This window comes from Triplophysa rosa, linkage group LG4, assembly GCF_024868665.1.
Source record: "Triplophysa rosa linkage group LG4, Trosa_1v2, whole genome shotgun sequence".
NCBI lineage: Eukaryota > Metazoa > Chordata > Actinopteri > Cypriniformes > Nemacheilidae > Triplophysa > Triplophysa rosa.
Genome location: NC_079893.1, coordinates 32768789 through 32793375, shown reverse-complemented (window position 1 = coordinate 32793375; position 24587 = coordinate 32768789). Strand labels below are relative to the sequence as shown.

The following is a 24587-nucleotide window of genomic DNA, read 5'->3' as shown; positions in this document are numbered from 1 at the left end:
GAGTGTGTTGTGTCTCCAGTCCAGCAGGAGTCGCTCTGCAGCTCTTCAGTCCGCCGATAAACCCACTAAAGAAAGAAAGAAAGTCAAACATCAAGCGCTGCGTGTTCACATCACTCTGATTTTCTCTCTTGAGTGTTTTAAACAGAGTGTTGTGTGTGTGTGTTTGTGTTGAGATGTTGAGGATGACGTCACAGATGTGCTGTAAATCAGTGGGAACTGATCTGTCCATGCTGGATATTGATGATTTCATCACAGAAATCTGTCAGCTGAAGAAAGAGGTGGCGTTACTGGAGGAAAAGCTGAGGACAAGAGGAGATGAACTCAACACTGAGGTTTGGACACATTCAACATCATTTACTGCTTTTATACTGTCATTCATGTCAAACTAAACCAAAGTGAGACATCACACATATATTCTATATAAAGCTCCAGTGCTGATGATGTGTTGTGTGTTTGTCAGATTGTGGTAAAGGTCGAGTCAAACCCCACAGACGCTCAGGACACTGTGTGTGACAGTAATCACACCTTGAATCAGGATGAATCTACTGATCAAACCTCCACAGAGTCTCTGGATTCTGTCTGTAACGCTGGAGAACAGCAGATCCTGAACACCAGACCACTCAACATGTGTTCTGTCACACTGGTGGACTGCAGGAAACTGATGGAGATGGAAACACAAACACCAGTGAAGGAAGAACACACTGATGAAGATGATGTTCTTTCTTCAGTGAAACTGATAAATAGCAGAAAAATGATGGAGATAAAAACAGAAGAAACATCAGACGAACATCAGACTGGTGAAGATAAGAATGATGGTGGTGATGGTTTTATTCCTTCAGGTTTGTTTCCCCTGTTATAGATTTTTTGTGATAATACACTGTCATGTGTGTCACTGTTGCTTATACTTTAGTCTGTATGAATACTCAATTCTGATTGGCTGGAAGGTGTGCATTAAAGCCGTTTAATGCGAGGTTAGTTCCAGTCAGTTTGATCAATGTTTGAAATTAACTGACAAAAATAACTGTCATTTTCACCTGTCTGATCAATAAAAATTCTCTCTAAACCAGGGACAGTTCTAAGGTCAGTGGGTATCCGGGGCTTAGCCTATGACAAGCCTTAGCGGGGTATGCGCTTTACTGGACATCGGTTGTTTACTCAGGTTTGTTATTTAAATGTTGATGCGAGTCAATCACTCAAATAGTAATGGCAGACCCCAAGGGAGAGCAAACTTCCAAACGCCAGAAAGAGGGAGAAAGCGATACAGCCAGTGTTTTGCACGTGTTTTTACACGTGACACGTGAACGGCCCTATATTTCTATGATAAAACAGTTGTCAAACATGAAACATTTAGCTAACGCTACTTACATCGCGCTAGCTCTTTCACTGTTCAAGTGAACCTTAACCTCGGCTTGTGTCCATAGAAAATCCCGCCTTCCTTCATTTGTTTGGCCACCTCAATTAGATTGATATTGACAAGCTCATTCAGAGTCCATATAAATTCAACTTCATTCCATTTCGACGCAGCAAGGTAAACATAGTAATGTTGTACATAATACAACAATAATAAGAGTGTAAATGAGTATATGTATTAGAATTATTAACTAGATGACAACTAATTGGGACAATAAAGACCTCCCTGCTACCCTTAACCTCACCATACACTTTATTATTAAACACCTGTTAGCCATTTTCCAATATATTCTTCATTTTGTTGAAAATAAATGCGTGTGTGATCTAATATGTGATGTGAATGTAGTTCGGCAAAAGGTGGATTCGATCTTGCACTCATACTGTATGTAGCGTCAGTAGCTAGCCACTACTTGTCGCACGTCTTGCTCACTTCGCCACAGAAGCTGCTTCCACTCCACTCTTAAGATTTTTTACGGAGAAGGACCCACTCACATTTGCCCATGGGTAGATGCCAAAAGACGCATAATGTAAACGGCCCCTAAGTGATTCCTACACGGCATGGTAATAAAACATTCAGGGCTTTACTGAAAACTTTTGTGGCTCACCCCTAGCGCAGCCCCTCCTATAAACATCAATAACAGATTTAACTTGGCAAATGACTGGGGAATAAGCGGGTAATCCACAGCGAGCCGCGTCGGGTGGTTCTTGGCCTCCACGTCGTGCATTAAAACCCTTAAATGTGGATTATCCCTTACATAGAAGTGGATTTTTTTGGTTACTCAAGAAACGGGTGTATTTCAGATGTGCTGGAGGTTGTTGTTAACGCTGTTGTGTTTGTTTCAGATGAGAGCGGTGATTCATGTTGTGATGGAGAAACGGCCTCTACATCAAAACAGCGACTGACAGCACAAACTCTTTCCTGCATCACCTGTGGAAAGACATTCAGTTCACAGAGACGTTTAGAGACACATGAGAGAAAACACACAGAACAGAAACTCTTCACCTGCACCAGATGTGACATCAGCTTTCCTACCTTACAAGAGAAGAAACTTCATTCACAAGAGCACAGAGACCAGAAACACTTTCACTGTCAGCAGTGTGGGAAGAATTGTGTCTCGTCTTCTAGTCTGAACGCTCACATGAGGACACACACTGGAGAAAAACCTTTCCACTGCAGTGAATGTGACAAATATTTCAGCAGCAAACAATATCTTGTTGCTCATCAGATAATTCACACGGGAGAAAAACCGTACAAGAAGAAACACTTTAACTGTGAGAAGTGTGGGAAGAGTTTTTTTACAACTTCTTCTAATATGGGAGCTCACATGAGGACACACACTGGAGAAAAACTTTTCCACTGCAGTCAATGTGACAAATATTTCAGAACCAAAGGAAATCTTGTTACTCATAACAGAATTCACACGGGAGAAAAACCGTACGAGTGTCCTCACTGTGAGAAGAGATTTAGCGATGCATCTAGTTTAAACATGCATGTGCGTCTGCTGCACACTAATGAGAGACGGTACCACTGCAGTGAATGTGGAAAATATTTCAGCACTAAAGGAGATCTTGTTGCTCATCAGAGAATTCACACGGGAGAAAAACCTTATCACTGCTCTCACTGTGGAAAGAGCTTTTCTCGACTAACTTCTTTACAAAATCATGAGAGAATTCACACGGGAGAGAAACCTTATCACTGCAGTGTTTGTGGGAAGAGTTTTAATCGTCAGGGTAATTTTGACAGGCATCAGAGGATTCATTCAGGTGAAAGACCCTTTAAGTGTTCACGCTGTGATAAATGTTTCCTTCTGAAATCTACTCTGATAACTCATGAGAGAGTTCACACGGGAGAGAAACCTTACCACTGCTTTCACTGTGGAAAGAGCTTTTATGTTTCATCTCATTTAACAGTTCATCAGAGAATTCACACGGGAGAGAAACCTTACGTCTGTTCTCACTGTGGAAAGAGCTTTTCTGATCCAAGTACTTTTAAACGTCATCAGAGATCTCATACAAAACAGAAACTCTTCACCTGCACCAGATGTGACATCAGCTTTCCTACCTTACAAGAGAAGAAACTTCATTCACAAGAGCACAGAGACCAGAAACACTTTCACTGTCAGCAGTGTGGGAAGAACTTTCTCCGCTCTTCTCGTCTGAACATTCACATGAGGACACACACTGGAGAAAAACCTTTCCACTGCAGTCAATGTGGCAAATATTTCAGAACCAAAGGAAATCTTGTTGCTCATCAGAGAATTCACACGGGAGAGAAACCTTACGTCTGTTCTCACTGTGGAAAGAGCTTTCCTCGACTAACTTCTTTACAAAATCATCAGAGAGTTCACACTGAAGAAAAACCTTTCCACTGCAGTGTTTGTGGGAAGAGTTTTAATCGTCAGGGTAATTTTGACAGGCATCAGAGAATTCATTCAGGTGAAAGACCCTTTAAGTGTTCACGCTGTGATAAATGTTTCCTTCTGAAATCTACTCTGATAACTCATGAGAGAGTTCACACGGGAGAGAAACCTTACCACTGCTTTCACTGTTGGAAGAGCTTTTATGTTTCATCTCATTTAACAGTTCATCAGAGAATTCACACGGGAGAGAAACCTTACGTCTGTTCTCACTGTGGAAAGAGCTTTTCTGATCCAAGTACTTTTAAACGTCATGAGAGATCTCACACTGGAGAGAAACCTTATCAGTGCAGTGTTTGTGGGAAGAGTTTTAATGGTCAGGGTAATTTTGACAGGCATCAGAGAATTCATGCAGCTGAAAGATCCTTATAAGGTAAATAAAGTGATCTGATTGGTGTTCGTGTTTATATGACAAGCCCAAATATGACATGGGCACATTGCACAAGTGTTCACCTACAGTGCATCCGGAAAGTATTCACAGCGCTTCACTTTTTCCACATTTTGTTATGTTGCAGCCTTATTGCGAAATGGATTAAATTCATTATTTTCCTCAAAATTCTACAAACAATACCCCATAATGACAATGTGAAAGAAGTTTGTTTGAAATCTTTGCAATTTATTAAAAATAAAAAACAAAAAAGCACATGTACATCAGTATTCACAGCCTTTGCTCAATACTTTGTTGAAGCACCTTTGGCACCAATTACAGCCTCTTGTCTGTAAATAAAGTCTTTTGGAGTATGATGCTACAAGCTTGTCACACCTATTTTTGGGCAGTTTCTCCCATTCTTCTTTGCAGGACCTCTCAAGCTCCATCAGGTTGGATGGGGAGCGTCGGTGCACAGCCATTTTCAGATCTCTCCAGAGATGTTCAAGTCTGGGCTCTGTCTGGGTCACTCAAGGACATTCACGGAGTTGTCCTGTAGCCACTCCTTTGTTATCTTGGCTGAGTGCTTAGGGTCATTTTCCTGTTGGAAGATGAACCTTCGCCCCAGTCTGAGGTCCAGAGCGCTCTGTAGCAGGTTTTCATCGAGGATGTCTCTGTACATTGCTGCATTCATCTTTCCCTCGATCCTGACTAGTCTCCCAGTTCCTGCCGCTGAAAAACATCCCCACAGCATGAGGCTGCCACCACCACGCTTCACTGTAGGGATGGTATTGGCCAGGTGATGAGCGGTGCCTGGTTTCCTCCGGACATGAGTTCAATCTTTGTTTCATCAGACCAGAGAATTTTGTTTCTCATGGTCTGAGAGTCCTTCAGGTGCCTTTTGGCAAACTCCAGGCGGGCTGTCATGTGCCTTTTACTGAGGAGTGGCTTCCGTCCGGCCACTCTGCCATACAGGCCTGATTGGTGGAGTGCTGCAGAGATGGTTGTTCTTCTGCAAGGTTCTCCTCCCTCCACAGAGACATGCTGGAGCTCTGTCAGAGTGACCATCGGGTTCTTGGTCACCTCCCTGAGTAAGGCCCTTCTCCCTTGATCGCTCAGTTTGGCCAGCTCTAGGAAGAGTTCTGGTGGTTCCAAACTTCTTTCATTTACGGATGATGGAGGCCACTGTGCTCATTGGGACCTTCAATGCTGCAGACTTTGTAGTAATGCTGTACCCTTCCCCAGATCTGTGCCTCGATTACAATCCTGCCTCAGAGGTCTACAGACAATTCCTTGGACTTCATGGCTTGGTTTGTGCTCTGACATGCACTGTTAACTGTGGGACCTTATATAGACAGGTGTGTGCCTTTCCAAATCATGTAAATGCGCTGGTGTCACATCCGTATATAATCTCAATAAATGTCATTGTTACTTTTCTTAATAAACTTTTTGTCTAATGCACTGCAGTAGCCAAGTGACTTGTGTCATGACTTGAGAAGCCTACAAACAGCATTATTTTATATAACTCATTACTCCATGACTTATTTTGAAAACCAAAGCACACCCACACATCCGCTCTGAGAGCTCGCAGCGTTCTTACAGTTTTCGCCATGCTCGCTCGCTTCCACTTACTTTTGGCCGTATGTAAATGACATGATTTAAAAAAAATATAGATAGTAGAGGTATCACTATCGATACACTATTGAAAAAAAAAGTATTGCGATAGTTAAGTGTAGCGATATTTTTGCACAACCCTAAACAAAATGTGGAAAAAGTGAAGCGCTGTGAATACGTTCCGGATGCACTGTAAATACCCACTAAAACAGTGTTTTAAAACACATGTTGTGTATATTTTATTAAGAAAACGGCACGAAAAAAAACAAAATTTACAGTTCAAATAGGCAGAGTAATGTCTCGTGCCAATAAGCATAAGCACATCTGATGCGGTTTACCATGGTAAACCATGACAAAACTACTAAGACCCACCAGAGCGTCTGCAGGCAAACAATAATTTGAATAAATGATTAATAACAGCTAGGTCTTTTACACAGATTTACCATGGTAAAACCAGCAAATCCTTCAAAAGCACATCTAAGTAAACTAAATATAAGAAATGTTCGGTACTACGAGTACAAATGAAATTTTATGCTTAGATATTTTAGTAGCCTATGTTTGTACATTTGCAAATGTATCGGGTTCTAAAGAAACTGAGAAATTGTGTTTAAAAACTCACTACAGGAAAACAGTAAAGACATTAATATGTTCATTTAGAGATGACAAGCATATGAAAATTTGTACCGCTTTGACAGATTTATGACTTTTGGTTTCTTCAGCAACAGCTGCTCCTTCCGTGTGTCATACGCCCTTACGTCTGTACGACCCAGTGACGTCTGCACATGCGCACAATTTCCTACTTCGGTTTTCAATCTGATCAAGTGTATACATGTCCTATTAAACGGATTACAAACGGTATAAACCACCCCTTACAATCCGACTGAAATTTCAATCGGTTTGGCCATTTTTAATCTGATTGACATGTGGAACATTTTCATTCGGATTGGACGTTTAATCAGATTACAATGGTCCATGTAAACGCAGCTACTGTGATAAATGTTTCTGTCATAAATCTACTCTAATAAATCATGAGAGAGTTCACACTGGAGAGAAACCTTATCACTGCTCCATCTGTGGAGAGAGATTCACTTATTTAGGAAGTTTTAATTCTCATCAGAAGAAACATGCTGAAGAACAAACGGCACTGGAATCATCATCATAGCGTCTCAAACTGTTAAACAGTCGAACTCTGAGCTCTTACTGCTGGTAGGGGTCAAATCACATTGAGTTTTCAGAATCAGGAGCTTTATGACCACATATGTTTACACAGACAAGAAGTTTGACTTGGCGACAGGAGCTTAGTGCAGAAGAAAGTGTTCACATGGTGAACGCCTAGTGCAAATATACATTAAGACAGAAAAATGAGAATTAAATCAAAACAATAATGCACTATATACAAGAAGTGAAAAATATAGACAAAAACAACATATCATTTTTAAATGAGTGTGCAGATGTGTTATTTACAGATTTAACGTATTGTTTCTTACAATGTACAGTTTCCAGATGCTATGTTTCATGTGGTTTGTTGCTGGAGGTGATATTGAAGTACAACAACTGATGTTTCAGTGTCATCATTAATTATATATTTTCTTTAATTGGGTGAATGATTGTAAATAATGTGTATAATTGGTGTGTTCTAAAAAAGGATTTCCATGACTTCAATAATTTTCCATTAAAAAATAAGAAAGTTCTGTGATTGTCATCATTTACTTCCCTCAAATTGCTCCAAGCATAAAAAAATGCTGTTCTGCTGAACACACAAAAAACGATATTTGGAAAAAATGTTTGTTAACCGAACAGTTTCAGGGCATAATTGACTACTATAATATTTGCCTGTTTGAAAGTTTGTATGTACGCGCTTCCTGTTGTGTTGTAATAGAAAAGCACGCGCCTCCACCTCAGAACAGAGCGCGCGCACAACAACTGCGCCTGACAAGACTTCACTGAAGTGAGACGTTTTAATTTCACAATATTTCTCAGTGGCTTAAGAGGAAAAATACCATTTTCGTTATTACTTACAATCTGACCGCAATATAACACGTGATTTGAGATCTTTACTGACAGAACATTGAGAGCAGAGCTTCAGCGTAAAGTGATACAATAACTATTTTAACTAATTATCTACATCCATTGCATTATTGATCAAGTGTTTGTATTAATAAAAGTACTGGGAACAAAATCATCGAACCGAAGTAAGAAAAGATTCACAGATTATCGTTGTCTCCAGTCCAGCAGGAGTCGCTCTGCAGCTCTTCAGTCCGCCGATAAACCCACTAAGAAAGAAAGAAAGTCAACATCAAGCGCTGCGTGTTCACATCACTCTGATTTTCTCTCTTGAGTGTTTTAAACAGAGTGTTGTGTGTGTGTGTTTGTGTTGAGATGTTGAGGATGACGTCACAGATGTGCTGTAAATCAGTGGGAACTGATCTGTCCATGCTGGATATTGATGATTTCATCACAGAAATCTGTCAGCTGAAGAAAGAGGTGGCGTTACTGGAGGAAAAGCTGAGGACAAGAGGAGATGAACTCAACACTGAGGTTTGGACACATTCAACATCATTTACTGCTTTTATACTGTCATTCATGTCAAACTAAACCAAAGTGAGACATCACACATATATTCTATATAAAGCTCCAGTGCTGATGATGTGTTGTGTGTTTGTCAGATTGTGGTAAAGGTCGAGTCAAACCCCACAGACGCTCAGGACACTGTGTGTGACAGTAATCACACCTTGAATCAGGATGAATCTACTGATCAAACCTCCACAGAGTCTCTGGATTCTGTCTGTAACGCTGGAGAACAGCAGATCCTGAACACCAGACCACTCAACATGTGTTCTGTCACACTGATGGACTGCAGGAAACTGATGGAGATGGAAACACAAACCACAGTGAAGGAAGAACAGACTGATGAAGATGAGAATCATGATGATTTCGTTCCTTCAGGTAAACTGTTGAACTGCAATAACATGGAGATAAAAACAGAACCCAAATCAGAGGAAGATCAAACTGATGAGATGATGATTTATACCCTCAGGTATCTTTCTTCTGTTGTTTTTTTATAATATTTAACTATCATTTGTTTTCCTGTTTCATAAAAGTTTTTTTTTGTTACTGGAAAAGTACAATGAAGTTTCTCATTCTCAGTGGACACTGATGTAGTTTCAGATGTGCTGGAGGTTGTTGTTAACGCTGTTGTGTTTGTTTCAGATGAGAGCGGTGATTCATGTTGTGATGGAGAAACGGCCTCTACATCAAAACAGCGACTGACAGCACAAACTCTTTCCTGCATCACCTGTGGAAAGACATTCAGTTCACAGAGACGTTTAGAGACACATGAGAGAAAACACACAGAACAGAAACTCTTCACCTGCACCAGATGTGACATCAGCTTTCCTACCTTACAAGAGAAGAAACTTCATTCACAAGAGCACAGAGACCAGAAACACTTTCACTGTCAGCAGTGTGGGAGAGCTTGTGTCTCGTCTTCTAGTCTGAACGCTCACATGAGGACACACACTGGAGAAAAACCTTTCCACTGCAGTCAATGTGACAAATATTTCAGCACCAAAGGAAATCTTGTTCTCATCAGAGAATTCACACGGGAGAAAAACCGTACGCGTGTCCTCACTGTGACAAGAGATTCACCACAAACCTCTCTGAAGAAACACATGGTTCACACACGATGAGAGACCTATCAGTGCAGTGAATGTGGAAAAACCTTCAGGGATTCAAGTTGTCTAAAGTCACACCAGAGAATCACTCTGAGAAACTCTATCAGTGTTCACACTGTGATGAACGCTTCCATCATAAATCTTCTCTAACATGTCATGAGAGAATTCACACTGGAGAGAAACCTCATCACTGCAGTGTTTGTGGGAAGAGTTTCAGTCAACGTCACCATTTAGAGAGACACAAGAGAATTCACACTGGAGAGAAACCTTACGTCTGCTCTCAGTGTGGAAAGAGCTTTACTGATCATAGTGCTTTCAAACATCATAAGAGAATTCACACTGGAGAGAAACCTCATCACTGCAGTGTTTGTGGGAAGAGTTTCAGTCGACGTCACCATTTAGTGTCACACCAGATATCTCACTCTGAGGAGAAACTCTATCAGTGTTCACACTGTGATAAACGCTTCCGTCATAAATCTTCTCTAACATGTCATGAGAGAGTTCACACTGGAGAGAAACCTTACCTCTGCTCTCAGTGTGGAAAGAGATTTACTGATCATAGTGCTTTTAAACATCATCAGAGAATTCACACTGGAGAGAAACCTCATCACTGCAGTGTTTGTGGGAAGAGATTCAGTCGACGTCACCATTTAGTGTCACACCAGATATCTCACTCTGAGGAGAAACTCTATCAGTGTTCACACTGTGATAAACGCTTCCGTCATAAATCTTCTCTAACATGTCATGAGAGAGTTCACACTGGAGAGAAACCTTACCTCTGCTCTCAGTGTGGAAAGAGATTTACTGATCATAGTGCTTTTAAACATCATCAGAGAATTCACACTGGAGAGAAACCTCATCACTGCAGTGTTTGTGGGAAGAGATTCAGTCAACGTCAGCATTTAGTGAATCACCAGAGAACTCACACTGGAGAAAGACCTTACAAATGTTCTCAGTGTGACAAGACGTTTGCTCAAAGATTTCTCCTGAAACTCCATGAGAGAGTTCACACTGGAGAGAAACCTTATCACTGCTCCATCTGTGGAGAGAGATTCACTTATTTAGGAAGTTTTAATTCTCATCAGAAGAAACATGCTGAAGAACAAACGGCACTGGAATCATCATCATAGCGTCTCAAACTGTTAAACAGTCGAACTCTGAGCTCTTACTGCTGGTAGGGGTCAAATCACATTGAGTTTTCAGAATCAGGAGCTTTATGACCACATATGTTTACACAGACAAGAAGTTTGACTTGGCGACAGGAGCTTAGTGCAGAAGAAAGTGTTCACATGGTGAACGCCTAGTGCAAATATACATTAAGACAGAAAAATGAGAATTAAATCAAAACAATAATGCACTATATACAAGAAGTGAAAAATATAGACAAAAACAACATATCATTTTTAAATGAGTGTGCAGATGTGTTATTTACAGATTTAACGTATTGTTTCTTACAATGTACAGTTTCCAGATGCTATGTTTCATGTGGTTTGTTGCTGGAGGTGATATTGAAGTACAACAACTGATGTTTCAGTGTCATCATTAATTATATATTTTCTTTAATTGGGTGAATGATTGTAAATAATGTGTATAATTGGTGTGTTCTAAAAAAGGATTTCCATGACTTCAATAATTTTCCTTTAAAAAATAAGAAAGTTCTGTGATTGTCATCATTTACTTCCCTCAAATTGCTCCAAGCATAAAAAAATGCTGTTCTGCTGAACACACAAAAAACGATATTTGGAAAAAATGTTTGTTAACCGAACAGTTTCGGGGCATAATTGACTACTATAATATTTGCCTGTTTGAAAGTTTGTATGTACGCGCTTCCTGTTGTGTTGTAATAGAAAAGCACGCGCCTCCACCTCAGAACAGAGCGCGCGCACAACAACTGCGCCTGACAAGACTTCACTGAAGTGAGACGTTTTAATTTCACAATATTTCTCAGTGGCTTAAGAGGAAAAATACCATTTTCGTTATTACTTACAATCTGACCGCAATATAACACGTGATTTGAGATCTTTACTGACAGAACATTGAGAGCAGAGCTTCAGCGTAAAGTGATACAATAACTATTTTAACTAATTATCTACATCCATTGCATTATTGATCAAGTGTTTGTATTAATAAAAGTACTGGGAACAAAATCATCGAAGCGAAGTAAGAAAAGATTCACAGATTATCGTTGTCTCCAGTCCAGCAGGAGTCGCTCTGCAGCTCTTCAGTCCGCCGATAAACCCACTAAAGAAAGAAAGAAAGTCAAACATCAAGCGCTGCGTGTTCACATCACTCTGATTTTCTCTGCGTTCCAATTCGCTTACTTATACTATGCCCTAATAGTAGGTTCTGTTTTTGTGTTGGAATAATAGGTCATTTTTGAGTGCATGGCAAAATAGATTGCACATACACACTAACAGGAAGCGGAAGTGGCCGTTGTTGCCTAGACAACATTGTGGCCAATAACTGTCACACACATCAAAATATAGCTCTTCTTTCCATTAAGGTATTTATTCATTCATTATTTCGTGTCTAATGTTTACTGTATGCTTACATTTCTAAACGCCGCCTACTCTCGGTGAGTTGTGGGTAATATCCGCCGTTAGAGTGTGCATCGTTCTGCACTTCGAATTTCTACCGGAAGTAGTAGACCATCCGGGAATCTTTGGAATACTATTTTCAACATACTACGATTTGGGACATACTAATTCTACTTTCGAATACTATTAGGACGGATAGTATGCGGATCGGATTCATTCAGCCAGTTGGCGTCAATATCACATTGAGATTTCATGTGAATTTGTGATGGAGTTCGGTATGTATTGCCAAAGAAATGTAAAAATGTCACTCCTGTTGATCAGTAAATGTGTTCATATTCAGATGGTGCCATGATAAAATATGACTATTTGATATTTTTAATGTTACACAGTTGGGAATAAAATAAAAATAGTATGTAGTTTTAATTGAATTGTGAATTAATTTTTAATACATTACTTAAAGGTTTCCCATATGGAGCTGGGTGAGTAGATTGTGTCATTCCCTGATAGCACACACACATCTGGCAGACGTCTATTTGATGTCTGCATTTACATCTGCAAGACGTATTTTTTTGCGGAGACGTCTGCTGTCAGATGTCATATAGACATCTATAAGATGTCTGTAAGATGTTTATGATTTAGAATAGATGTAAAACTGCTCTTTCTAAGACGTTAAGCAGCTGTTTTTACACAGCAGATGTTTTCCAGATGTTTAGCGGACATCTTACAGACGTACATGTGCTAGCTGGGTTGTGTTTATATGTGTTTTTTTCCAATATTAGACATGGAAAAAGATGCACACGATTTCTACCGACTGTCTGTATTGCACTGGTAACAAAGTTCTACCTGCTGACAACAAAATGTGCTGGTTTAAGAAAAAAGTGACTGTAGTTGTGTTGTTGAGCATTAAAAGTTAGATTTTTAGAACCAGCATTAGGAATTCCTTTAAATAATTTCAACAATTTTATTAGCATTACTGTACATACAGTATATGACTGTATACCCTATTTGAACTCTAAAATGCTTTTCATTCAATTCAATTAAATTTACAAATGCATAAATTTAGTGTCAGTTGCTGGTGAAATTCCAATAAGATTATATATACGTTTACTCATTTACCCAAAGCCTCCGTTTACGTACATACTTTATATGAATTTTGAAACTCGTAAACCAAGAATGCATGCAAGATTTTCCCTTAGTTTTTATCCTCTGACAGAACTGTTTGTCAATGTTCAAACCAGAAATTATTGTTAGAATTTCGTATTATATGCTTGTCAAGTCATGCAAAGTAAAAGTAAAAGAAAAGCTATTCAGCAATATTATTTTCATACAGACTCCTCGTGTCTGGACCTGTGTGCATTTCTTGAAGGGTGAAGTTGTGACAGGACACAACAGCCAGTTCAGACATGCAGCTGATTGACAGATGAGTCCTCCAATCACAGAGAGAGAGAGAGAGAGAGTGAGAGTGAGAGTGAGAGTGAAGTGTGTTTGTTTTGTGTGCTTGGAAGTTTAAACAGCGTGTAGACGGACAACAAGTAAGTGCTTTCAAAACTCATTTAAAATCATGTTTAATAGATAGATAGATAGATAGATAGATAGATAGATAGATAGATAGATAGATAGATAGATAGATAGATAGATAGATAGATAGATAGATAGATAGATAACCAAAATCAAAATTCTTTACCCTCATGTGTGTGTTAATCTGTATGTGAGTGTTTCTGCAGTGAAACACAAAAGATATATTGAGAAATGGCTCAGTGGTTTTGGTAAATCAGTGAGGTTCAGTGTTGTTTGATTACCAACATTCTTCAAAATATCTAATTTTGTGTTCTGCAGACGAAAGTCAAACGTACATAAATTATGACAAATTTCATTTTTGGGTCGTAAAGAGCAGATTTACACACCAGACTGTTTTATAACCTGTAATGATATGTTTCATGATGTCCTGAAAGGATTCACACATCTTCTGATTCTCTTCTGTCAGGATGGGGTCCGGTGATGGTGTTCGTGTCCCGGTAGCGCTGCTTTCTGTCGGGTTCTTGTGCGTCCTCGGCGTGTCGTGGTTCTGGAGTTTTTTGGCTCTTCTCGGGCTGTATTTGTTCTCTGGAGGATGGAGGTTTCTGTATATAGCTGCATGTACCTTCAAGAGAGATCTGTTGTAAGTATAACACCTCCCTCAACAGATGTGGTGTTTACATGTTGTTCATGTTTCCAACTCTTTCCTCCAGCGGTCTGTACGTGCTGCTGCGCATGAAATCCTCCTTGAGCCGCCATCAGCGTGCCCGCAGCACCATCACATCTATATTCGCCCAGCGGGTGGCGCTCCACCCGGACAAGCCGGCTCTGGTGGAGGATTCCACGGGTGAGGTGTGGAGCTTCTCGGAGCTGGACCGGCGGTCTAACGCTGTGGCCCGGTGGGCTCTGGCGCAGGGCTGGGCCTCGGGCGATGTGGTGGCCGTCTTCATGGAGAGTCGACCGTTCGTGGTGGCCCTGTGGCTCGGACTGGCCAAAGTGGGCGCGGAGGCGGCGTTCATTAATTTCAACCTGCGACGTGATACGCTGATGCACTGTGTGGGCGTGTCGGGAGCCAAGGGGATGGTGTTTGGGGCGGAGCTTGTGGATGGTGAGGAACTGAATAAAATGGACTTTTTCGACTTTTAATGCAGATCTGTTACATCTGAGTCTCTCTCTCTCTCTGTAGCTGTGACGGAGGTGAGGGACTCTCTGAGCGGTCTCTCTCTCTTCTGTTCTGGGACAGCTCCAGCCGGGACATTAAAGTCTCTCTCTGCTCAAAGTCTGGACGCCCTGCTCGCCGAATGTCCTGACGGTCCCCCCGCTGTCACACACAACAAGAGCTTCAACGGTCTGTATGAGTGCGTGTCTGTTGTGTGTTTGTTTGCTTTCAGAGTCCAAAGTGTGTCTGTGACTGGTTGTGTGTGTGACCAAATGTCTTTATGGTAATAATAATATCTGAGTCAGCTACATGGTTTTTTGATGGCTTAATAAATGTAATACATTTAATTTAATTTAAGTGTAAAAAAAAAAAGTAAAATTTGTGTAAACTCAATATGAAAACATGGAAACAGCGAGTCCCCAACTGAAACACACACATGGTTAAATGTTTCTGTATTTGTGTATCTAATAGATGAATATCTTCAAACTCTCTCTCTCTCTCTCTCTCTCTCTCTCTCTCTCTCTCTCTCTCTCTCTATTTTTAACCTGAATCACAGAGATCATTTTTTCTCACTGATTCTTGCATAAGGAAAATAAATCCTATTGTGTTTCGGTACCCGCTCTATTGCAGAGAGAGAGTGTGGGCGAGAGAGGGTGATTTAGGAATGTTTTTAGTGAGAGAGAGCGCGGCGGGGTTGAAGTGGGGAAAAGGTTACATACCAGTGCACCGGAGGATGGGTAGAGAAATAATGAAAGACTTTCACAAATATAGATTGTGTAAGAAATGAGAGAGACAGAGAGAAAGCGTGTCTTGTGTCATGGGGTGTACGGTCATCGGTGAATTCACCTCTGACACACTCATCTGTCCTGCCTCGTGTGTGTGTTATTTATTAAGACAAATAAAATAATGTAACATAGATTCATATAATGTGACGTGTGTGTGTGTGTGTCGTCCTCAGATAGGTTGTTTTATATCTACACCTCTGGAACGACAGGTTTACCTAAAGCTGCCATAGTGGTTCACAGCAGGTTTGTCTAAACATGTTCCATTACACCTTTTATTGCTGAAAATAACAAACACACATTATCTCTTCTCTGGATTGTGTTGTTTTTGTGGGTTTGTGTAAGCAGGTACTACCGCATTGTTATGTTTGCGTATTATTCGTTTGGACTGCGGCCTGATGATGTGCTGTACTGCTGTTTACCGCTCTATCACTCCGCAGGTCTGTGTGTGCGCACTCTTGTGTGTTTGCTGTGTTTGTTGTGTGTTTGTGTGTACTGTTCTTGTGTAGGTTGTGGTTGTATGTGTTGTTGTTGTTGTGTGTGTTTGTGTGTACTGTTCTTATATTTCTGTTGTGTGTTTGCTGTTGTGGGGCTGTGGTTATGTGTGGTAATGCTGTTGTGTGTGTGTGCTATTGGTGTGTGTGTGTCTTGTGTGTTTGCTGTTATATGTACTTTTGTTGTGTGTGTTTGAAGTCGTGTGTATGCGTGCTGCTGTGTGTGTGTGCTTTTGTATGTACTGTTATATGTGTTGTGTGTGTACTGTTGTGTTTATTGTTGCGTGTTTGTGTGTACTGTTCTTGTGTAGATTGTGGTTGTATGTGTTGTTGTTGTTGTTGTTGTTGTTGTGTGTGTTTGTGTGTACTGTTCTGTATTATATTTCTGTTGTGTGTTTGCTGTTGTGGGGCTGTGGTTATGTGTGTGTGTGTGTGTGTGTGTGTGTGTGTGTGTGTGTGTGTGTGTGTGTGTGTGTGTGTGTGTGTGTGTGTGTGTGTGCGTGATATTGTGTGTATAGTGTTGTGTGTGCTGTTGTTTGTGTGTGTTTATGCCATTAATGTGTGTGTACTGGTGTAATTGTTGCGTGATAATTGTTTGGATTCATTATTCAATAATTGATCAATGAGCTAATCAGCTGTCTTGGTTGTGTCAGGTAACATCTTGGGGGTGGGTCAGTGTCTGTTGTTCGGTGTGACGGTGGTGGTCCGCAGGAAGTTTTCTGCCAGCCGTTTCTGGGACGACTGCGTTAGATACAACTGCACGGTGAGGACGTTTGATTGACCAATCAGAAATCTGGATGAGGTTGAATGTGTTCATCTCATGTCATATGAAGGATTACATTGAGGTTTGTGTGTGTTGACAGGTGATTCAGTACATCGGTGAAATCTGTCGATATCTTTTATCTCAGCCGGTTCGTCCATCCGAGTCCTGTCACCAGGTGCGTGTTGCCATGGGCAACGGTCTGCGGCTCAATGTTTGGGAAGCGTTCACAAAACGTTTCAACATCAAACGCATCGGGGAGTTTTACGGAGCCACGGAGTGCAACTGCGGCCTCGCCAACCTCGACAACAAGGTGATCTGCTTTGACTAAACTACAGAGAACATCTGCACTGAAGTTCAACTGCTTGACATTATTGGTGACTTCAAGTTGTAACATGCTGCTGTACAAATGTACAATCGTGATCGAAAGTGATGTTTGCCTTAAAAACAATGAACAACTTTTCCCTTTATTCAAATATATTACGAAATGTGCATTCAATATTTTGCATTTACAATATGTGACTTGCGTTTGGGGTGTTAACTGAATCTCAGCTTTTTTCCTGAGACACCAGAGTTTCCCCTTTTTGGCCAAATAACCTTTCGATCAATAAACACATGAGCCAAGTTGAGTTTTCTTCATGTTGTATCATGCACCTCATATTTTGATGCTTAACTTGAACCTGTAGGGTCATCAACTGCCAATATCGTGCCTCCAGACATGTTGTATTTGTGCTAGTGTGGTGTAATGTGTTCTTGTCACCAGGTGGGGGCGTGTGGCTTCAACAGTGTCATTCTGCCCAACGTTTATCCCATCAGACTGCTGAGAGTCAATGAAGACAACATGGAGTTAATCAGAGACGAACACGGACTCTGTGTTCCATGCAAACCTGGTAAAGAAAACACACGCACACACACCGTAAATCATAAGGTCATAAGAATAATATTTATATTTGTAATGTAATAAATTGTTATCATATGTTCATGTATTGAGTTGTGTACAGTCAGCTGATCATCATCGGAAAATAAACCCTGTCAGACAGTGAACAGTGACACATATGACCTTTGAGACACTTAAAAAAGTGACATGACGTGAGGAGAATAGTTGTTTTGTGTGTACTTTCCCTCTCTTCAGGTGACCCGGGGATTATCGTTGGCAGAATCAATCCTGACGATCCGTTACGGCGTTTCGACGGTTACGCTAACCAAGAGGCCACCAATAAAAAGATCACACACGATGTGTTCAGTGAAGGCGACTCTGCTTACGTGTCAGGTGAAGAATAATTCCACATCATATCTTGATGATTTTCTACCGGACTGATGGTTCACGTGCGTTTCTGTCTCAGGTGATCTGATGGTGATGGATGAGTTCGGTTACGTGTATTTCCGCGACCGGAGCGGAGACACGTTCCGCTGGCGGGGGGAGAACGTCTCGACCACAGAGGTGGAGGGAGTTCTCAGTTCTCTGTTGAATCAGACGGATGTGGCCGTGTATGGAGTCTCTGTACCCGGTGAGAACATAAGACACCAGAGAACACATGAGTCTTGAGTGATTTACATCCGCTGTAAGTGAAAGTGAAGGTGTTTGTGTGTGTTTGTTGATCAGGTGTGGAGGGGAGGGCCGGTATGGCTGCTATAGCTCACACCACGGATGATTTCCACTGTCAGAGGTTTGTTGGAGATGTGCAGAAGAGACTTCCTTCTTACGCCCGACCCGTCTTCATACGGCTCTCACCTGAGGTGGACAAAACAGGTGTGACACTCATATAACACACGGCCTCTTTAAGTCCCAGTGAACTGGAAGTTGCGATCGTTTTTACTTCCGTATTTTGAATGAGAACAATAGTGGGCGTGGCTTTCGCCTTGTTCTGCGATTTGATTGGATGTATAGAAGCAGCCGTTGCATTTTGAAATTGATCTGGCAGCAGACTGACAGTTGGAGAGGAGGAGTTAACGGATGCTCCGCCCAAGCCGTCTAACATACGCCATCTAGTCATTACAGGACGAAAGTGCATTTTCAGATTTTAACTAAAGATCACGAGGGCACACAAATGTGAACACAATGACCCACATTGATAAACTATTTACAATAAACGCTGCAATATTTCATGATTTTTTTTTATTGTAAATTTTAATTTCACTGGGACTTTAAAGGGACAGTTCACAGAAATCAAAATACTGTCATCATTTATTTATTTATTTACTCCCATGTGGTTCTGTACGTGACTTTTCAGTGGAACACAAGATAAGATATTTTGAGAAATGTCGTGTGGGAGGCAATGGGGTTCAGTGTTGTTTGGTTATCAACGTTCTTCCAAATATCTTCGTTTGTGTTCTGCAGAAGAAAGAAAGCCATACAGGCTTGAGATGAATGAATGATAAAACACATTTCATTTTTGGATCTCTTTAACAATTCTCTCACGCACAGGCACCTTTAAAATCCAAAAGACTCGCTTAAAGAGGGAAGGATTCGACCCAAGGCAAACAAGCGACCGGATCTTGTTTCTGAACAGTCGCGAGGGGTGTTACGAGGCTCTCACAGAGGAACTATATAATGACATCATGCAAGGAGAAATATCATTATGAGACAAAAAATCTGTTTTACTGTAACTGAAACTCAACACTGACCCAAAACAACGATTGTTATTAACAATTTAATGTGAAGTTTTCTGCATTTTTGCATGTGAAACAAACCTACCATGTTTTTTTCCTTTGGAAATAGTCACATACGGTGCTTCATTCAACACTACAATAAAAATATAGTATTTACTATAGTACAGTATATTATATAGTCATTATAGTACAATTACTGCAGTGTACTATAGTATTCTGTAGTATTATATTATGGATAATAAATAATACTGTTGTATATTTTGGATAAAAGTATTTAATTAAATTCACAAATAAAAGTCTTTGAAAATGCACAATTATAATGCTGTTAGAATGTAAAAACTACAGGCCTGCCGTTCTGCTATTATTAAAGATTTTGAATGTAACAAAGTCCCACAAACTAATTTTCACATCAAACTCCTTTAGGTGAAAAACGATTTAATTCTGCAATGTTGTAAAAACAAATAATGCAATGTTTCTTTAGACATAATAACAATATTGAATTGTTTATGAGATATACAGTATGAAACAGTATTATTGTATTTTAAACTCTATTTATTTTTTCACGATTTTTATTGTTGCAAAGTAGCTTTACATCCATTGCGTAACAAATAAGTCTTTTGCAGAACACAAAAGAAGATATTTTGAAAAATATTGATAACCGAACCCCATTGACTTCAATGAACGCAAAACCACCCAGACATTTCTCAAAATATCTTCTTTTGTATTCGACTTGATAGATGTGATAGGTTACACGATCTTGTTATTGATCCAAGATGATCCAATCATCCTAAAACGACGACGATTGAAATATAGATCTAACTTCCTAACCGACTGCAGATGTCTATATCAGAGATGAAAGGGAAGAACAGCAGCCAGGAGAGGAAGTGATGACATGATAACATGAGCAAAGTTTATTCCGTGTTAAGATACTCATTGTAACTGTCTGGTGTTCAATCGGTCATTCTGACGTGACTCCATCGGACTGGAAACACATTGAGGTGTTATTATACCAACACAGACTGGAAGTGACTGCTTCACAACATTGTCTCGTGACGTTATGAACCTTGAGAATAAGACATCACTACTTATGAAGACAATGCTACTGCAACGAAAGACTAATATTTCTCATAAACTATGTATAACTCATGAACTGAATATAGAAAATCAGTAAAGAATAATACAAGTAAGAAAATGAGAAATTAAATACCACACAAGATGTAGGTTTTTACTTTTAAATCAGAAATTCATCATCTTTAGAAAATACACAAAGACAACATTTATAGCAACAAAATTATAGTTTTTTTATGTATTGATTACTGTGGGCAAAGCCATTTGGATTAACTGTAGTAGAACCCGTTAATTTTCGCAAGGACCCGAGTAAATTAAGTGAATATCATGAGTGTGTTGTGTCTCCAGTCCAGCAGGAGTCGCTCTGCAGCTCTTCAGTCCGCCGATAAACCCACTAAAGAAAGAAAGAAAGTCAAACATCAAGCGCTGCGTGTTCACATCACTCTGATTTTCTCTCTTGAGTGTTTTAAACAGAGTGTTGTGTGTGTGTGTTTGTGTTGAGATGTTGAGGATGACGTCACAGATGTGCTGTAAATCAGTGGGAACTGATCTGTCCATGCTGGATATTGATGATTTCATCACAGAAATCTGTCAGCTGAAGAAAGAGGTGGCGTTACTGGAGGAAAAGCTGAGGACAAGAGGAGATGAACTCAACACTGAGGTTTGGACACATTCAACATCATTTACTGCTTTTATACTGTCATTCATGTCAAACTAAACCAAAGTGAGACATCACACATATATTCTATATAAAGCTCCAGTGCTGATGATGTGTTGTGTGTTTGTCAGATTGTGGTAAAGGTCGAGTCAAACCCCACAGACGCTCAGGACACTGTGTGTGACAGTAATCACACCTTGAATCAGGATGAATCTACTGATCAAACCTCCACAGAGTCTCTGGATTCTGTCTGTAACGCTGGAGAACAGCAGATCCTGAACACCAGACCACTCAACATGTGTTCTGTCACACTGATGGACTGCAGGAAACTGATGGAGATGGAAACACAAACCACAGTGAAGGAAGAACAGACTGATGAAGATGAGAATCATGATGATTTTGTTCCTTCAGGTAAACTGTTGAACAGCAATAACATGGAGATAAAAACAGAACCCAAATCAGAGGAAGATCAAACTGATGAAGATGATGACTTTATACCCTCAGGTATCTTTCTTCTGTTGTTTTTTTATAATATTTAACTATCACTTGTTGTCCTGTTTCATATAAAGTTTTTTTTTGTTACTTGTGAAAAGTACAATGAAGTTTCTCATTCTCAGTGGACACTGATGCAGTTTCAGATGTGCTGGAGGTTCTTGTTAACGCTGTTGTGTTTGTTTCAGATGAGAGCGGTGATTCATGTTGTGATGGAGAAACGGCCTCTACATCAAAACAGCGACTGACAGCACAAACTCTTTCCTGCATCACCTGTGGAAAGACATTCAGTTCACAGAGACGTTTAGAGACACATGAGAGAAAACACACAGAACAGAAACTCTTCACCTGCACCAGATGTGACATCAGCTTTCCTACCTTACAAGAGAAGAAACTTCATTCACAAGAGCACAGAGACCAGAAACACTTTCACTGTCAGCAGTGTGGGAAGAATTGTGTCTCGTCTTCTAGTCTGAACGCTCACATGAGGACACACACTGGAGAAAAACCTTTCCACTGCAGTCAATGTGACAAATATTTTAGACACAAGTCAAGTCTTACTGCTCATCAGAGAATTCACACGGGAGAAAAACCATACAAGAAGAAACACTTTCACTGTGAGAAGTGTGGGAAGAATTTTTTTACAACTTCTTCTAATATGGGAGCTCACATGAGGACACACACTGGAGAAAAACCTTTCCACTGCAGTCAATGTGACAAGAGATTTTACCATTCATCTGATGCTAAGAAACACATGCGTTCACACACCGATGAGAGACCGTATGAGTGCAGTGAATGTGGAAAAGCCTTTAGGGATTCAGGTTGTTTAAAGTCGCACCAAAGAACTCACTCTGAGGAGAAACTCTATCAGTGTTCACACTGTGATAAACGCCTCCGTCATAAATCTCATCTGATAACTCATGAGAGAATTCACACTGGAGAGAAACCATATGTCTGCTCTCACTGTGGAAAGAGCTTTACTCAGCCACGTCATTTCAGAGATCATCAGAGAATTCACACTGGAGAGAAACCTCATCACTGCAGTGTTTGTGGGAAGAGTTTCACTCGACACGACACTTTAGTGAATCACAAGAGACTTCACACAGGTGAAAGACCTTATAAATGTTCTCAGTGTGACAAGACGTTTGCTCGACGAGGTGTCTTAAAAACCCATGAGAGAGTTCACACTGGAGAGAAACCTTATCACTGCTCCATCTGTGGAGAGAGATTCACTTATTTAGGAAGTTTTAATTCTCATCAGAAGAAACATGCTGAAGAACAAACTGCACTGGAATCATCATAGTGTTTACTTTAATGTGCTCTGTGATGAACTGACCAGTTATTGCCGCTGAATGTTGTTGTGTTTGAAAAACAAACTTATTGTAATGATCTACTTCATGAGGCTTAACAACGCTGTTTAAATGTTAACAAGAACTTTAAGGTGAAATAGTATCTAGGATTAAGATGTGCATGTGAGAGTAGAGCGCCTCTAAAGTCTCAAAATGTTATGTTGTATTTGAAAATGTTAAATTTGACACTTTTATGTTTTATATCATTTTTAAAAACGATGATCAATGCGCTGATTAAAAAATATCTCCAACTAGGATTACCTTTTGAATAGGTCTGTTTAAAATGCTATGTTTGTCAACTTTTTGTTGTCAAAAAGTTTTTTTGTGTTTGAAAACAAATTCATTGTAATAAATAACAAATGTCACCTGGCCTATTGGCAATGATCCACAGACTAATGTTTATGAAGGCTGTGTGAGAAACTTTAATTAATTCAAAGCAAACAGTGGCTTATATTTGCATATATATGATTAAAGGTTCTTTTCACATTAATAAACGCATATTATAAATGTTTCAAGCAACAAGTAGTGGCTTTTAAACACAGTTAAAACTCACATCTGTCGAATCTCTCATGACTTTTAAGTGAATGATTCTTCCTTCATGTTTTCTTAAATGTAATTATTCTTTCTTAAAACTAGCATATGTGACCCTGGACCACAAAAACCAGTCATAAGGGTCCATTCTTTTCTTATTCAGATAACTACATTATCATAACATATCACTCACAAAATAAAGTCTTGATATATTTACGGTAGGACATTTATAAAATATCTTCATGGAACATGATCTTTTCTTAATATCCTAATGATTTTTGGCAAAAATTGATCATTTTGAACAACACAATGTATTGTTGGCCATTTCAAGAAATAGTAGTAATGTTTCTCTAGGACAGATGTAATGGTGCACCGAAACACCAAACCAAGTACAAAAATACTGTGCAAAACCACTGCCCTGTAATTGAATATTTATATACCTAAATCTCTTAAATTAGGTAGATTGTAATCGAAAAGACACTTTTCCCATTTGCATGGAGTCCGAAAGAGCTTTTTTAACTTGTTAAGGCACAACAAAGATCAGCCGACCTCTATCTGAAGCCTTTGATGTGAGCTGTTCCCATTGGATCTAAAATGACAGATGTGACACATGATTGACCAACATCTGCATACGGATGTCAATAGTATTCAGAACGGACACTTCATGGCCAAAATAATTCACATTTATCTTAAAATTGGGTGGCCTCTTTTTTGGCCAATGAATCACACTCAAAGTATTGGTGTACAGAGATAGCCCTTTTCACACCGAGATCCTGGAAAACACATGGAAAATGTGTGCCTGAGGAACATTTACTTGGCTAAACTTGCCTTTCCAATATTTTGAATTTAGACTGCGATACCAATCTCAACCGCTAGATGTCAATATACCACACAGTTTCTTCAAATGCGACCCAGGGCCCATTCAACAAATAATTCCATTTTATTTATTTATTTGGCTTTCAAATGACATACACAGGCGTACAACATACAGGGGGATACACATAACAGATCATACTACATCAATATGCATAAACAAAAGAAAAGAAAGAACATACATAGTAGACATAGAACATTTTACAGAAAATACAAATTAGCACAATCTAGTCTATTTATTTTATTACAAGAGTTGTTTTTAAACCTTTCTTCTTTT

At 39.8% G+C, this 24587-nt stretch overlaps 3 protein-coding genes across 4 annotated transcripts; all 3 read left to right on the top strand.

Moving 5' to 3' along the window:
* Positions 1-6: 6 nt before the first annotated feature.
* On the top strand, positions 7-7974 carry LOC130552884 (zinc finger protein 271-like). The gene is made up of 3 exons (XM_057331553.1): positions 7-332; positions 461-839; positions 2254-7974. The coding sequence occupies exons 1-3, from the start codon at positions 174-176 to the stop codon at positions 4197-4199; spliced, it is 2484 nt and encodes an 827-aa protein (XP_057187536.1). The 5' UTR covers positions 7-173; the 3' UTR covers positions 4200-7974.
* Positions 7975-9509: 1535 nt separating this feature from the next.
* On the top strand, positions 9510-23396 carry LOC130553095 (uncharacterized). The gene is made up of 16 exons (XM_057331841.1): positions 9510-10611; positions 10947-10970; positions 14004-14177; positions 14248-14642; positions 14721-14882; positions 15652-15721; positions 15824-15915; positions 16623-16732; positions 16833-17042; positions 17493-17619; positions 17862-17999; positions 18073-18237; positions 18333-18466; positions 20871-21068; positions 21197-21569; positions 21746-23396. Exons 1-16 carry the CDS (start codon positions 9518-9520, stop codon positions 22858-22860), a joined length of 4581 nt encoding a protein of 1526 aa, XP_057187824.1. The 5' UTR covers positions 9510-9517; the 3' UTR covers positions 22861-23396.
* Positions 12210-19552, top strand: slc27a1b (solute carrier family 27 member 1b). 2 transcript variants are annotated; one of them, XR_008962792.1, is made up of 13 exons: positions 12210-12294; positions 13350-14177; positions 14248-14642; positions 14721-14882; positions 15652-15721; positions 15824-15915; positions 16623-16732; positions 16833-17042; positions 17493-17619; positions 17862-17999; positions 18073-18237; positions 18308-18479; positions 19155-19265. XR_008962792.1 is itself a non-coding variant. In XM_057331566.1 (12 exons), the coding sequence occupies exons 1-12, from the start codon at positions 14005-14007 to the stop codon at positions 19310-19312; spliced, it is 1947 nt and encodes a 648-aa protein (XP_057187549.1). In that variant the 5' UTR covers positions 13728-14004; the 3' UTR covers positions 19313-19552. The 2 variants fall into 2 exon arrangements, 1 of the variants encoding a protein (XP_057187549.1); XM_057331566.1 differs by lacking the exon at positions 12210-12294 and having other exon boundaries at positions 13728-14177; positions 18333-18479; positions 19155-19552.
* Positions 23397-24587: the final 1191 nt, after the last annotated feature.

Coding starts and splice junctions, on each gene's coding strand:
- slc27a1b (XM_057331566.1), top strand. CDS start 14,005: ATGGGGTCCGGTGATGGTGTTCGTGTCCCGGTAGCGCTGCTTTCTGTC. Junction 15,916..16,622: donor ACCGCTCTATCACTCCGCAG/GTCTGTGTGTGC, acceptor TGGTTGTGTCAG/GTAACATCTTGGGGGTGGGT. Junction 16,733..16,832: donor GCGTTAGATACAACTGCACG/GTGAGGACGTTT, acceptor GTGTGTTGACAG/GTGATTCAGTACATCGGTGA.
- LOC130552884 (XM_057331553.1), top strand. CDS start 174: ATGTTGAGGATGACGTCACAGATGTGCTGTAAATCAGTGGGAACTGAT. Junction 333..460: donor GAGATGAACTCAACACTGAG/GTTTGGACACAT, acceptor TGTGTTTGTCAG/ATTGTGGTAAAGGTCGAGTC. Junction 840..2,253: donor TGATGGTTTTATTCCTTCAG/GTTTGTTTCCCC, acceptor TGTTTGTTTCAG/ATGAGAGCGGTGATTCATGT.
- LOC130553095 (XM_057331841.1), top strand. CDS start 9,518: ATGTGGAAAAACCTTCAGGGATTCAAGTTGTCTAAAGTCACACCAGAG. Junction 16,733..16,832: donor GCGTTAGATACAACTGCACG/GTGAGGACGTTT, acceptor GTGTGTTGACAG/GTGATTCAGTACATCGGTGA. Junction 21,069..21,196: donor GAGATGAACTCAACACTGAG/GTTTGGACACAT, acceptor TGTGTTTGTCAG/ATTGTGGTAAAGGTCGAGTC.